Source organism: Schistosoma haematobium, chromosome 3 (assembly GCF_000699445.3).
Source record: "Schistosoma haematobium chromosome 3, whole genome shotgun sequence".
Lineage (NCBI taxonomy): Eukaryota > Metazoa > Platyhelminthes > Trematoda > Strigeidida > Schistosomatidae > Schistosoma > Schistosoma haematobium.
This window is the reverse complement of record NC_067198.1, coordinates 39,144,913-39,159,918: the sequence shown is the minus strand read 5'-3', so window position 1 is coordinate 39,159,918 and position 15,006 is coordinate 39,144,913. Positions and strand designations below refer to the sequence as shown.

The 15,006-nt window shown below is 36.7% G+C and overlaps 1 protein-coding gene across 2 annotated transcripts; it reads right to left on the bottom strand.

Annotated features, from left to right (window-relative positions):
- Positions 1 to 854: 854 nt before the first annotated feature.
- GRB2_3 (Growth factor receptor-bound protein 2) lies at positions 855 to 13,486 on the bottom strand. Of its 2 annotated transcripts, none has more exons than XM_051213831.1 (9): positions 13,262 to 13,486; positions 13,113 to 13,229; positions 12,893 to 13,082; positions 12,735 to 12,860; positions 11,364 to 11,519; positions 5,538 to 9,909; positions 5,118 to 5,308; positions 2,724 to 2,970; positions 855 to 1,384 (listed from the first exon to the last, which is right to left on the bottom strand). In XM_051213831.1, exons 1-6 carry the CDS (start codon positions 13,288 to 13,290, stop codon positions 9,790 to 9,792), a joined length of 738 nt encoding a protein of 245 aa, XP_051069844.1. In that variant the 5' UTR covers positions 13,291 to 13,486; the 3' UTR covers positions 855 to 1,384; positions 2,724 to 2,970; positions 5,118 to 5,308; positions 5,538 to 9,789. The 2 variants fall into 2 exon arrangements, with proteins under 2 accessions (XP_051069844.1, XP_051069845.1); XM_051213832.1 differs by having other exon boundaries at positions 9,798 to 9,909.
- Positions 13,487 to 15,006: the final 1,520 nt, after the last annotated feature.

The window sequence follows — 15,006 nt, the reverse complement described above, 5'->3', positions numbered from 1 at the left end:
TGAAGTTAGAATAACGAACTACTGGCTCAGTGTATGATTGTATCACATACAGAAATATTTGTTTATAAATGAAGAGCTGATGCAACCGTCCCAGTTTTACCAAATTTTTATTTCACATTTATTAATTTTTGTAGTTCCTTTGACATAACAACACCGTAAAATAACCACATTCAAAAGTATAATCGAGATTTAATATAACAAGAATAAGAAAAAGAGAATTCAGGGCAGAAACTTTTCTTTCCGACTAAATCATTTACTTAAGCTGTACATTCGTAAATATATTTATATGGAAAAATATATCAGAAGGGGTTTTGTGGAGATTTTAGTAATTTCAACAGTTGAAATCATGAGTCAACTGAAGCTAGACAACCATGGAAAACCTGGAAACACTGAACGGCCGTTTTGTCATAGCATGGGACTCCTCAGCAGTGTGCACCTACGATCCCGCTCCCCGCGAGATTCGAACCCAGGACCTATCAGACTCGCGCGCGAGCGCTTAACCATTAGACCACTAAGGCGGCATCCAACGATGTTAATGTCAAACTTCAACCAATCCACGAAGTTGCGCCACCGTACACTATTGTCTTGATGGTGGTCTAGCTTCAATTGACTCGTGAATTCAACTATTGAAATTACTAAAATGTCTACAAAACCCCTTCTGATATATTTTTCCATATAACTATATATACGAATGTACAACTTAAGTAAATGATTTCGTCGAAAAGAAAAGTTTCTTCCCTGAATTCTCTTTTTCTTACTTAATAACAAGAATATTATAGGAATGATTTGCTTCAGTAAGGTATAAAAACTTTTTTTCTCTCGTTAAACTAAGTTATGCACATTATTCATTCTAATTGAAGTTTTATTAATTAGTTTATATATTCAATGATAAAGAAATATGATTTACTGATGTAATATTAACAAATAAGAAGACCAGTTTGCAGATTAAACTCTGGTTACATTTGAAATAGACACGGTAAAATAAATAGCTTGATTTATTTTTGGTAAAAAAAAATACTACTAACTAGCAAAATTAAAATTTTATTCAGTAGTTCAATTATAGATCCGAGTATACAATATGAAAATTATTAAAATTAAACTTAGTTTTAACAAAGATTATTAAGATTTATATTTGAATATATAAGAAAAATATAGAACAAAATTGTATAGAGATGTATGAAAAACAGATCCACTTTTAAGTATTTAGCTAATTTTTGGTGTATTGAATCCAGTTAATAAACCGCTATCCGAGCTAGGCTTTAAAATAATCTTTTGAACATCACGAAATTGAGGATGATCAGAACCACAGAGTATAGTTAATAAGGCTGATTCACATGTAGTCAAATAGACACCTGATTGACTCATTCGTTGAAATCCAAACATTCTACAATACATGTATACAAAGTATGAGAAATTAAAATAGATTTCCAGTGAATTTCATTTTGTTGTATCATGATATTTAAGAAACAAGACAAAATATAGTTGAAATATTAGGCTAAATATTGGAATACAGTAGTGCAACATTTTGCGGTTCGTCGAGACTACTAATGATATGTACGCTTCCTAAATGAGTTCTCAAATCAGCTACTTGAGTAAGTAGAAAGATTTCTATTGACCAACTAAATCGGAAGTACATGCACGAACTAATTCATAAACATAGATACATATCCCTCAGAAAACTAAGCGATAATTTTTCAACTATTAGCGTATTCCTAATACATTAGAAAGTCAACCCTAATCTTGACCGATAGTGTGAGTTTGTCAGCATCTTTCATTGACTATTTAGCTTCTATCTAACTGGCCCAGTGTATTAATCAGGCAATATAATCTCATGAGTTTATATTCATAAATCTAGGCTGGTATGATGGAATGAGAATTATATTGAGCACAGTGTGAGACGACTTAGTGGTTGGAGAACCCAACTTCTAGCCACTTAAATGTAGGATAAGGGTGCATAAAGATTAAACGATGCTACAAAAATAAAAGTAACTGATTAAGTCTTTAAATTATGGTTTAAACTAATCCTATGACATTCTGATGATTTAGTAACATTTTAGATTTTAATAGTCATCAAAAACCCTATCAGTGATTTAGCTCAAAATAATTCAAAGTTCTTATTAAGAGATTCTTGCCTTAACTACACCAATACCGGAGATGAAATTGTGAAATAAGACAATTGTTACCAATATAAATCAAAAGAAAAAAGTCAATTAAATCATCAGTGAAACGATAGTAACTCACTAATGACTGAATGAGGATATCCTCCCTTAAATATTTACTGAACTCTGAATTATTGCCTAAAGCTAGAGTAGTCAAATCGAGAACTCAAAATATTGATTTTCACTCTGACTGAAGAGGAGGGTCTATATTACTGAATAGAACGAGACAACCGTCTCATACTTCCTTATTTTAAATAATTATCCAGCTGATATCAAACTGAGATAGTCTAACGACAGAAGCACGGACTTTTCAACGAATTAATGGTTTCAGCTATCATAGAAATCGATTTTAAGTGATATTTTAAAACTCCTAGGCTCTATGATTAAAAAGAGGCTTCATTAGTAATCTTTTTTAAATTGTTGGTTCTTATAAAATTGCGGTATCTATTCAGCTTTAGATGGTTTATTACATAAACTTAATTACGGTCGAATGTATAAGATAATTATCTGTTACATAAGTGTAAAACATCTTGTACATTAATATGATATAAACAGATTAGTTACCTGTCAACTATATTTCGTGAAGATACAGCATCTACAATACAATGAACTTGTATTCCCCGTTCAATTAAATCTAATGCAGTTGACTGAACACAAACATGTGTCTCAATACCACATAATAAAACAGAATTGATTTGTTTTCCCAGCTCCAAAACATTGGCTACTTCATCTGTTAGCATAGAAAATGATCTCTTTGAAATGATGGGAATACCACTTAAATCTCCTAACTCTTTGACGGTAGGACCTAAACCTGAATAACGAAAGGGTTTCCAAAGTATTTTAATAGTAAACTTCATAAAGGATGTACTGAACAGCACTATCGTTGGAAAAACATAAGTTTAGCTATTACTTTCAATATAATATTTTACTACCTACTTTTCAAGATCATGTAAACAGTTATCATTACCTATATGTAGACTTTTATAGAACAATAAAAGTTCTGTTGTAAAAACCAGTCTTATTTTCTCACTTAAAAGTCCAATGATTTGTTGTTGTATAAGTTTACGCGGTCAATAATAATCGCATTATATACGTCTACTGATTAGTGTTATCACTAGATCTTTACATTCCAGTGCAAAGCATAACAAGTATATTGCCCAAAGTAATTGTAACCTTAGGAAACCCAAACAGGTTAGATTAAGTAGACAATATATTGTGTCTAACTCTTTGTCCCAAACATGTGACGAATGTATAGGATTTCTGACTGAACAAGAGAAAGAACTAATTTAAACAGCACAATTACTAAACGTCTGGACTTTTACTACTATCAACTTTGTGAAATTTTCTTCCACATGATATATATATATATATATATATATATATATATATATATATATACTTACAATATTTTGTTTAGTCTGTAAAATTTTACACCCTTGGTATAGAATACTGATGTGTGATCTAAATCAACAACATAATGTGAACCCATTCCGCAAGTGGTTGTAAATATCACAAGTTGTAATCAGCTGAGGAGAACCAAACGAAATAAGAGGAGTTCGTGCTATTGAGCTCAAATTTTTGTTCTTACCCTCTTTAATATGATAAAGGGAAGTACGTTTATGGAAAAAACCTCGTTATTATCTGAACTATATACTATAAGCGCTATTTTTGTCATCAGTTTTTGTTTGGTTTATTCTTTCTTATCTCGCTTGTAGAATTTGACAACTTGAAATTATACACTAATATTGGTTTTGTTTGTTGGGTGACATTTTCTACTTAGATTTTTAAATGGTTTATTTATGTAAAACTTCCTCACGTTTGGTTTCAATTTGTTTGTGAACGTTTGAAACAATCATCGTCGCTGAACTACCTAGTAATTCCGAATGTTTCTACCATGTCAAATAAAAAGGCGTAAGCTTTATCAGTCATTGAGGGGAATTAGTTTAGATGCAGCGATAATATAATCACTGTACTCCCATTTTAAGATGCTTTTTATCAACATATGTAATACATTTTTAATAGAGTTCAGGTTATGCAAGTTCCAAAGAACAATGATAAATGACAATTAATTTTACGAGACGCAACTGTTATCTTGAATTATAACACCACTAAGACAGATTTTCAATTTACCACTTCGCTGAAACACCCACAAAAATGTCACCAGGTTTATTATTTATATATTTATTTATTTGAACACAAATATTAGTGCGAAGGGGCACAAAATACATATACGCCACACAAGTCTCTTGACTGGTGTGTGGGCTATGATACTGCCCGGGTGCCCAAACCGAAGCAGGTGATTTTCTTAGGGAGCCACACCCGGAGCCTTTGACCTAGAGGTCTGATTCATGGGGTAGTGGAGCAATGTCAGGAGGTACTTTCCCATGGTAGCCGGTGACCAACGATTGATTTATACGCCATTTATTCCTTCGGGATACTGGAGCCCATTTGCCCCATTGGTTTGGAATCAGGGTTTTCAACTCCCCTAGGTGGATCCTCCGTGTTCACTACCCCAGTTAAGGCACCGGACATTGGCTTTTCGTTCTCTCAATTTCGTAAACAACACCCGCTCTGCGAGTAGGACTTTTCTGACAGTGGCTGTATACGCGTGGCCATGTAAGAGCATTTCGAGAGGGAGAGCTGACTCTCCCCATCCTCGGCCGTACCAGAGCATTTGGGGGCACCAGGATTACACAAGAAGACTATTTTGTAAATATACGAAGATTATGTCGATCATTGTTCTAACAGAGGATAATTCCCAGAATATGGCCAAAAAACACAAATCTATATGGTTTCGTGCAAGCTTAAACCAACAGACATCCCAATACAGAACAAAGAAATACCTCAAATACGAATAAATCGAGGTGTTACAGTTAACGCTTTTTATACAAAATATCTTACAAGAATATAAACCACACTTTAAAAACATGCTAGAATACTATTCTTCCCAAAACACACCTTTAGGGTACATTTCAGTGACTACAATGCGCATTCCTAGCATTCGAGCAGCTGTTAACATCCGACTAGACGTTTCGACAATTGCATCAAAATGACTAATAGTTGGACGAAATTTTTCCTGTATATCACATAACAATAAAGCAGTACGTGGTAGTAATAGTTTGCCAACTCGTGAAATGCCAGACATAATACTGCAACAGAAATAGTATACAACACAACTTTTATGTTATATCGACAAAAGGTAATCAAACAAACACGTCTAACGATCAACAAAGAGAGTATATACGTTTATTAAAATTAGTAGCGAACACGTCATTTGAAGAGGTGGAAATAAGAAAATCGCTGCTAATGTCACAGGTGTGAACTACTTAGAAGTCAAACGCAATGTAAATCCTAGCACATGAGATTAGGTTGACATACCACACTAGTACAGCGAGATGAAATTGTCAGGGCGAATCCCAGAGGTAGCAACAAAATCGATAAAAACAGAAAAATTAGGCATCTAAAATACAAGTTGAGAAAATAAAAGTTAGTGAAATCATAGACACTTAGGATCTAATTGAAGACAAAGAGTGAACGCACCTGCACCATTGCAAACAATTTTGAGCCGTGCCGTCCAAAGTTTCTGACCATTGGTTAGTGCTTTATGATTCACAATGATTATCAAGTTACAGTTGGTCTGAAATGCAAACTCTTTGAATATTGATTAAACAACCACCAAAGGCTTCCTCTCAACCATATAAGTGAACACACGTCGGGGGACCGAAACACAGATTTGTTCGCGAAAGGTAGTTAACGTTTAGCTACAGACTTGTAAGTTCTAACCCTGATTAATTTATTTTGGTTTAATTTTGCTCAAATAGAAGAATCTATTACGACTACTATTGAATGGGTATTTCGTCGATCCGATGTAATCTACATGTTCAGACCAAAAATTAAATCGAGAACAGTCGTTGAGAGTGAAAAAGCCCTTTACATAAGAGGATATACCCAGAATTGTCTTAACGTGCCGACTAAGTTGAACTACTTTGAGGGTAAACGATGCTAGTCAGTAATGATCATCTACCTAGAAACCGGTTGACCATTGTATTCAAGTCTATTCAATTGATTCAGAGGAGCTATTTAGTATGGTCCATGTGTTACAGAATGTGCAATCAGGAAAGAGGTGAAAAAATTTATAAATATGACTATCATTTATCACCTGATAAATAAACGTAAGAGGAGCTTCTCAAGTTTTATGTAGTGTCTTAAGTACGTTTCTAAAAGGGACACTAAGTTGAAGAAACCTGGTAAACAAAGAACATTAGGCTTCTTGATCTACACTGCATTACAACAGGCTAATCTCATTTTTGATCAGAATGGTTAATTTTAGTGAGCCAGATAAATGCAACGTAGATTGGTTAATTTAACTACATATTATAAGCTCCTAACTAAAAATTCACTATTTTTCGTTTTTAAAATTGCAGATCTTAACTTGAGGAATTTGCAACACCAATGCAGCTACAACATTTATGTATGTCATACCGATTACAATATTAAATTAACGAATTAATACTAGTGTTCGGGGGTAAAGTTGGAGAAAATGAGAATCTACTTAAGGATTCATGATTTTTTAATATCTTACCGAGATCTGTAAATTATTTGAATTTAAACAGTCTAGCTTCTCTTAATTTACTAACTAGTAGCTGGCCATACAAAACGTAATAATGACTAGCTATTTTAGTCATGACGCTGTGACTAACTTTGGTGAATATGATTTGCTACAACAACTGTGTACTACGGATTTGTTGCATGAACCAAGCCTACAAGTTCGTTTGGTGGTGGGAAATACTTCAGATCAAAACTAGCAGCTGAAATGTCCATTCCTTAATCTGATGCGTCATTATTCATGAATACTGGTGGAGGCATTGCCAGTTTTCATTCGTATTTGACAGGAGTGACTCATGAATTTACAAAACTTCACATTAAAGGTAGTAAGATTTGCTGTATGACAGGTATTCTACACACACACACACCGAAAATCACTAGTTAGTTAGCGAAACAGATCAGTTATGAAAATGAGGTCACATATACGAATTCACTCTACTAACTGAAGCTTGGATAGCCAGGCTGTGTCACTATGATAGGTGTACAAGGTTGATAGGGTAAAACTAACAATACAATTAGAGCGTTCACAAGACGGCTTAGAAAAGACCGAATGACTTTAGTTACAGCTTCTAGGTCAACCAAAGAACGTGTTTACTGCGCAGCAGTTCGTTCCGTCCTACTTTGTGGCAGTGAAACATGGCCGGTAAGAGTAGAGGATATTCGTAGGTTACTAGTATTTGATCATAGGTGTCTTCGAAGCATTGCTCGTATATCCTGGGACCATCAAGTAAGTAACGCAGTTGTTAGAAAACGGGTACTAGGTAAGGATGGCAAATCAATTGATGAAGTAGTGAAACTTCATCAGTTAAGATGGCTGGGACATGTGTTACGTATTCCCAACGACCGACTGCCTCGACGTGCGATGTTCAGTGGTATAGGAGTAGGTTGGAAGAAAGCTAGGGGCGGCCAGACCAAAACATGGCACAAGCCCATGAAGTCACTGACAAGTGGACTGTGTCATGTCGGTAGGTGTAGACTACCTGGTTGGGGACCACGAGATGATAGCAACCGATGGTTAGAGACCTTGAATGACATGGCTCAAAATCGTTTGCAATGGCGCAGGTGTATCCACTCTTTGTATTCTTCTAAATTCTAATCTTCTGAATTCTTCATGTCCCTTTTTTCCTCTTTCCAAACTTATTTCACTGGATTATACTCTTTAAATAACATCTCCAAACCCTAATCTTCCCGATTACTGCTTATACTCTTACTACCTCTACCACTATGGGATTTGAATCGGCAACTGCATCTCTGTGCTAATGTGGTATGGCAACTCGAACTGATGTACGTGCGTACGAAGTTCTACGTTGTTACTGACTAACTGACAGCTTCTAGGAGTAAACAGTATCCAAGATTTCAATGCGCTCTATTGTCTTTGTACACCAACTGATCGTAAGAGTACCCCTTTGAGTTGAATAGCTTAGCTGTTACTGTCAAGCAATATGTTCTAGTTCTTAGAGCAGATGGATATGCTGAATAACCAAAATTTTATTTATTTATTTGAACACATAGATATTGGTACAAGGGGGCACCAAATACATATGCGCCACACGAATCTCATTCGATATGTGTGAGGGCTGTGATACTGCCCGCACACCCAAACCGAAGCAGGTGGTTTTCATAGGGAGGCACACCCGGAGCCTTCGACCTGAAGGTCTGATCCACAAGGCAGTGGAGCATGGTAAGGAGATGAAGTCCCATGATAGCCGGTGACCAACGATTGGTTCATACACCATTTGTTCTCGCAGGATACTGGAGCCCATGTGCACGATTGATTTTGTTTGGGTTCCGGTTAAAGCGCCGGACATTCGCTTTTCGTCCCCTCATTTTCGTAAACAACACCCCCGCCACGAGAAGGCAGTGAGTAGGACTTCCCTGGCAGAGGCTATATACGCGTGGCCACGTGAGAGCATTTCGAGAGGGAGAGCGGACTCTCCCCACTCTCGGCCGTACCAGGGCATTTGGGGGCGAATAACCAAAAACAAAGAATACGACTATACAACTCTTGGAACATATGTTTCATATGCGTTTCTTGGGTAGCAACAATACCCAAAGGTTGAGAAGACCAAAAACGACTCGATATAATTTGAAAACAACCTTGCATGTCAAGGAGATATGCATTTGTTGGCTCAAGATATGTGAAGAACACAATGTTGACATGACAAATTCATGATATTGAATCACTAAATAAACAATTTTAAGTAACTGGTATCCTTTATCAGATGTGGAATGGATCAAAATCGATTACAATGGAGAAGACGTACTCTTTATTATCCTGTCTTATAACTCTTTAGTCGTTTGTTAATCGTCTATTCGTACTTTACTTATTTGTTTTTTCCTCCGTCTACATATATTTCTCCTCCCCTCGACCACTTTATAATACTGAAACTCAAAGCAATATACATGTCTTAGAGATTTTACATAGTTGTACATTATTTTAAGAAAGAAAATACGCACTTTACTTATGGGTTTTTACCACAGATTATTAACTTCGCTTATGCCTAGATGAACGATTTCGCTAACAGTGGTATACTTATTAGATCTTGCACACTTTAGGAAACAGTAACCAAATAGAGGTTAGATTTCCTTTGTATCTTCAATCATTAATTTGTGTGGTCTCGCAAACCGTAGTAAGATATCGTCAAATTCAATACAACTTAAATCCAAAACAACTACGTAAATCATTGTAATATCATAATACATGTTCAGGGACTTGAATAATTTAGTACTTGAAATCTGTTATTTCAAGTCAAGCTAAGACAACTAAGAATGAAAACTTGTCTTGACACTAGGGCCAATAAGAATACGTTTTGTATGCATGCACTAACCTTTCTGTAAACATACTCATATAAAAACATTTGTCTACCATTTCAAACAGTCTATTGTTACAAAAGCAAACAAACATATATGCACAGGATTAAGTACGACTGAAAAATAGAGAAGTTTCAGAAAAGTATAATTGGACATTATGAAATCAAATCACAACTTCATCAATGAATCATAGTCTAAATATGATTACTATTTATTAATTACATTCAATCTTAAGGAAATTAATTGGTACCAAGCCGCCAACTTGATCACGTTCTCGCCAGACCTCACAGAATCCATCAGGAAGTAGTTTCCTGATTTGAACTTCATCATCGCACTGCAAGGTATAATGTGAATAGTAATTGCAAATAAACTTGATCATTAAATATACTGACATGTACGAAATAGTTTTAACTTTAAAATGTTGTACGCAACCACCTGGAAAAACGTACAAACTAGGGGGTGCAACCCCACATTCTTCAAGAAAGATTCAAAGGTTAGCATAACATTTGTAACTGCAGCTGAGGAATGTAACAAAAAAGTACGCGGTACAAGTTAAATATAGTTTATCAATTGCGGCACGCAGGAAAGCTAATGAGGTTATGGATTAGGAATTTACAGGTTGGTGAACCTGGCCTGTAGTTGCTAAAACAAATAAACAGAGTATGGCCAATACATGATATGTAGTGGTACAATGTGGACGAGTGATGACTGCCCATGAGACCGGATTACTGACATACGACTGTGAATAATTACAAATTAAAAGTAAGAACATTAGTTAGAGGAATAGGGCTTTTTGCCAAATAAAACTACAGGGTTGTATACAAAAGCATTCACGAAAATAACGTAACTTGATGTCATGAACGATCAGACAAAACTAATTTTTTAGGTCTCTCATTCACCGGTGAAGTAGAGCCAAACTGGTAGGCTTCACCATTATATCGGATTTAACAAGGATAGTTTAAAAGTAAGTTACTTGTAATTTCTGCTAGCACAAGCGAAAGGAATTTTTTAATGAGAAATCACCTAAACTAACACCAGGAAAATCCTGATCAATTTGATTACAGTTTTGTAACATACATATTAAGGACCTACAGTACGTCATGTTTCTCAGGCTTTCTGCAGATGTTAGCTACGTAGGGTCTGGGACAAATTTACAGATATAAATTGTTACGCTTTACATAAGCACATAAGGAGAAAATTAACAAGATGAAGTGGATGAGTTGGGCGGAATTAGTAGTAAAATAAATGGCATATAAGCCGAGAACGAAAGTTAGATTTCCTAGAAAAACAACAGAGACGTCATGGAAAGGAAATGAACTATGGTTGTGAGGAATATAAATTGGGATTTAAACCAAATTTGACCGACACCACTCAGGTTCTATAACCACAGATTAAGATTACCTTGCGAACTTTAACTTGCAAGTCTGGAACTGCTTGCACGACTTAGTATAATGGCCAATGGTTTCATGGACTGATGCTACATTTTGATCAAGTTACATACAATCATTTCCAACCTATTTCTACTTCACAGTAGGTGATGCGTGAGATATACTACATACCCTCAGGCACCTTGGCCAATAAAGACTGAAGACTGTATTGGCTATTTGATTTTGCTACACATAAAAAATAATTTGAAGAATCATACAAAGGAATACCAGCAACTTAAATTCATTCCCAACCGCAGACTGAAAAACAACTCTTTGGATTACCGTATTATTTAATCTACAGCATGTAATATCGTAAAGTGATTTAAATATAACGTGTCGAACATCTTGAAAACGAACTAACCTCCACTTTCAAGTGATTTGTCGCGAAGATACTGGGATTTCTAGCCCTTACAACCTTTCCAGTAGCCGGTAACTGAACAGATTTTAGCATATGACAATAGGTTAATCCAAGTTGGTCACCAAGACCCTTTAATCTTGCAACAATTTCAGGTGTAAACTAGGAAAAAAGGGGTGTCATGGATACGTCAGTAAATAATATGAAGGATATTGTGATGGTAATAAAATTTATGGGTGACTTTTGAACGATGCTAGCGATATTGAGACAACTCATCTATTTACCAGGGTCAAAAGAGGACTAAAAATTAATATGAGCAATTAGGACTACGACTTACGGTTAGAAATCAAAGTAAGGGTTTTCATCACGAACTGGCATCAGCTATAATCAAAAATGCCATTTAATTATATGGATGTGTAAATCTTGAGCTAAAATCCAAGACTTTATATCCTTATTTTCACTGGTTTGTCCATAAATTATGGAATCGCCGATATTGTTGACAGGTTTAGTCCAGTATATTTTTTAAAACAAACCAAGTCTGTAAGTTAACGTAACCGAGACGTTATAGCAGATGTTATATCTAGTTGCGGCACAGTAGACCAAAAACGATTTGGGGTTGAGCGATGAGACTGGTTCTCACAAACGGAAAGCTGGCTTGGTGATCAAAGGACGGCCTGCTTGAGCATCTGGGCTACCTGTTCCTGCCATCTAGATATTTCAACAAGTTATCTATTTTTGTTTGTTTTAATATATCATTATGTTTATTAATCGCATGACCTATTCTGCTGCGTTTCTGAAAAGTGTACAACCTTTCGTTGTCAAAGTTACAGAAAACTCAATAAGAGACAATGTGGTTGCTGGCGATATACAGCGAAAAGAATACACATTATCCAGATGTTCATTTACTGAACTGCTAACATCTAACTGGCGATCACTCAATATTTATCGCCAGGACCGACCAAGAAGAAACGGAAACTTGTTAAAATGCTTTACGCTGAGAATTCTACATTGTACCAAAAATATAATATTGAATAAAGCTGATAATAATAATAATAATAATAATAATAATCAGTACCTAAATCCCAACAACTTGATTGAGTTATCCTGTATTTACCCCAGGTACGACAGTCGAACATTTATACGACCCTTTAGACGAAAAATTAGATCAAAACTAGATACATGAACATTTATCTAGTTTCTAGGACTTGCTGAGTTAAGTTGTAACGCGATAGGAAATTGTAAAACAGTGGTCAGTATAACACTGAGATTTGAGGTGAGGTATCATCATGACACTAAAGCTATTTCCGAATTATAGATTGCGTGCAGTAAAAACACGGGAAAATTTTGTCATTAATCCAAAGAAACTACATTACTCACCGGAGTTAAATAATTTGAAGGAACCCAACCGATACGGTTATCGCCTGATTTACATAGAATCCACTCCCGCTTTTGTCTTATGAATGTTAACAAATCTCCCCTCTGAAAAGACAAATCTCCCTCTTCCTAGAAAATAACGGGAAGAGAGAAGTAATAACCTGTGCTTGAAACGAATATAAAGCAGCATAAGTAGCCTTCTGGGCTGGCTGTCTCATACGAGTACTCGAAGAGTGTGAAGTATGAAGTCTAACCAACTCATCGAGCGAAGAATAGAGAGTGTCGCCAAACTTGAACTTTTTTAGTTGAGGTGCCCATATAAGTAAGTAACGCTTGACTTCGTTGGCCTCTCTGATTATTAGCACGTAAAAATAGACATACTTTATCGCAAGCACGTAACCTGACTTTGTAGTGCTGTCACGTATCAAGAATGTTCCAACAGGCTGATCAATTAGAATCTCATTAGCTTTTTCTCTGCTTATTTCACCAAAATACCACCTACAATATCGAAACAAATCATATAAACTAACGGAGCATCTGGAACTAGTTCGACCGCCATTTATTTCAAGGTCAGCCTTCAGTAATAAGGATAGGAGGTCTATCGACCTATATTAATCATTGCAGTTTGTAATACTGTGGAGGTCCAATCTCGTTATGAATATATCAACGGAAGGTGCTGATATTACGTGTTCCGGTAGAGAATTCCAGTAATTCACTACTCGATGCGAGAAACGAAAATCCAGACGAAAACGATTTGATCTCGGTTTTTGAACTTTCTTCGAATGTCCTCTCAAATGATCAGTCCTAGACGGAAGTAAAAGATAAGAAATGTTAATACCAAAGTCATCGTTCAGTATACGATAGGCCAATATTAGATCACCCCGTGTTCTACGGTAAGATAACAGAAATAAGTTAAGGTGTCTCAGTCTGTCTTCATAAGATAGGTCAGATAGACCTTGTACCATCTTAGTACCTCATCGTTGGACTCTTTCCAGAATCTCTGCTTCATACATGAAACGAGGACTCGCTGCTTGAATCCCATATTATAAATGTGGTGGCACATAATTCGGGTATAATAATCTAAACATTTCATCATCTAAATACTGGTAAGACCTACGAATAGACCATAATACCCTATAGCCTTTTGCAGCAGCAGCCTTACAGTGACTAGTGATTTTGATATCACTGCTTAATATGACTCCCAAATCTTTATAGTTTCTTACTTTGGGTAGCCCGACCGTTGTTGCTACCTTGACGTGGTGGTCGGGCTTGCCTATCGTGATGAAGCAACCGAGCTATACTGACTGGAACAACTGTTCCTCAGGGTCCTACCACGTCAGACAGGTCGACTGAAGAGCGGTAAGACTCAAAGCAGCAACTCAAGGTCCGAAGGCGAAGTCGTACTGCTGACTGTACAGAGGTGTGACATCAGTAAGGTGTTTCCTTCAGACAACCAGCATGACAGCGATGCTGCCTTCCCACAAGGAGGGGTGTGGTTAGAAAAAGTCGACCCTAAAAATACACGCCTCTCCTTATCCCACTGATATCCGTCTCCGGCGGTAAGGTCTCAACAAGTACGGAGATAACACAAAAATTACTCACAGAAAAGTCGTGTGTGACTGACCTCAAGCAGTTGTCCCTTTGGCACTGCGGTCACGCTCTCAGGTCACTAAGACCACCTCTAATCCAATTTCCTTTTCAGGTACCTGCAGAAGAACCCTTCCACTGTGTGGACAACCGGGAAGTGATAACCGTCCTCATACCTCTGACAGCACTCAAGACCACTGTATTCATGATCAACCTCCCTCTTCAACTCCTATTATTCCTCCTACATCGACTTTCAACTCTGAACTTCTTTCGCCTTCCTCCTCAAGTGTCACCATGTCCAACGATTCTAGTGCGTAAAACACTGTCCCAGGTCTACTGAAACTTCGCTCCAAACTACACATTGGAGCCTTCAACGTACGCACCCTATGTCGAATCGGTCAGCAGGCCTCATTGGCTAAAACACTAGAATCTCGTACCATTGATGTATGCTTTGTCTCCGAAACACGCATACAGGATCATAGTGCGGTCATTCACTAGACCTCACCTCGGCAGAACAGAGAGCCGACGAGATACACCCTCCGTGTATCTGGTGACCCGATGGCCAGTTCTTGTGAACTGGCAGGTGTAAGCATGGCACTAAGCATGAGGGCGGAACAAGCACTGTTAGAGTGGATCCTCGTTAACAGTTGTTTATGTGCTTTTCGGCTAAACGGCTCCTTAAGAACTC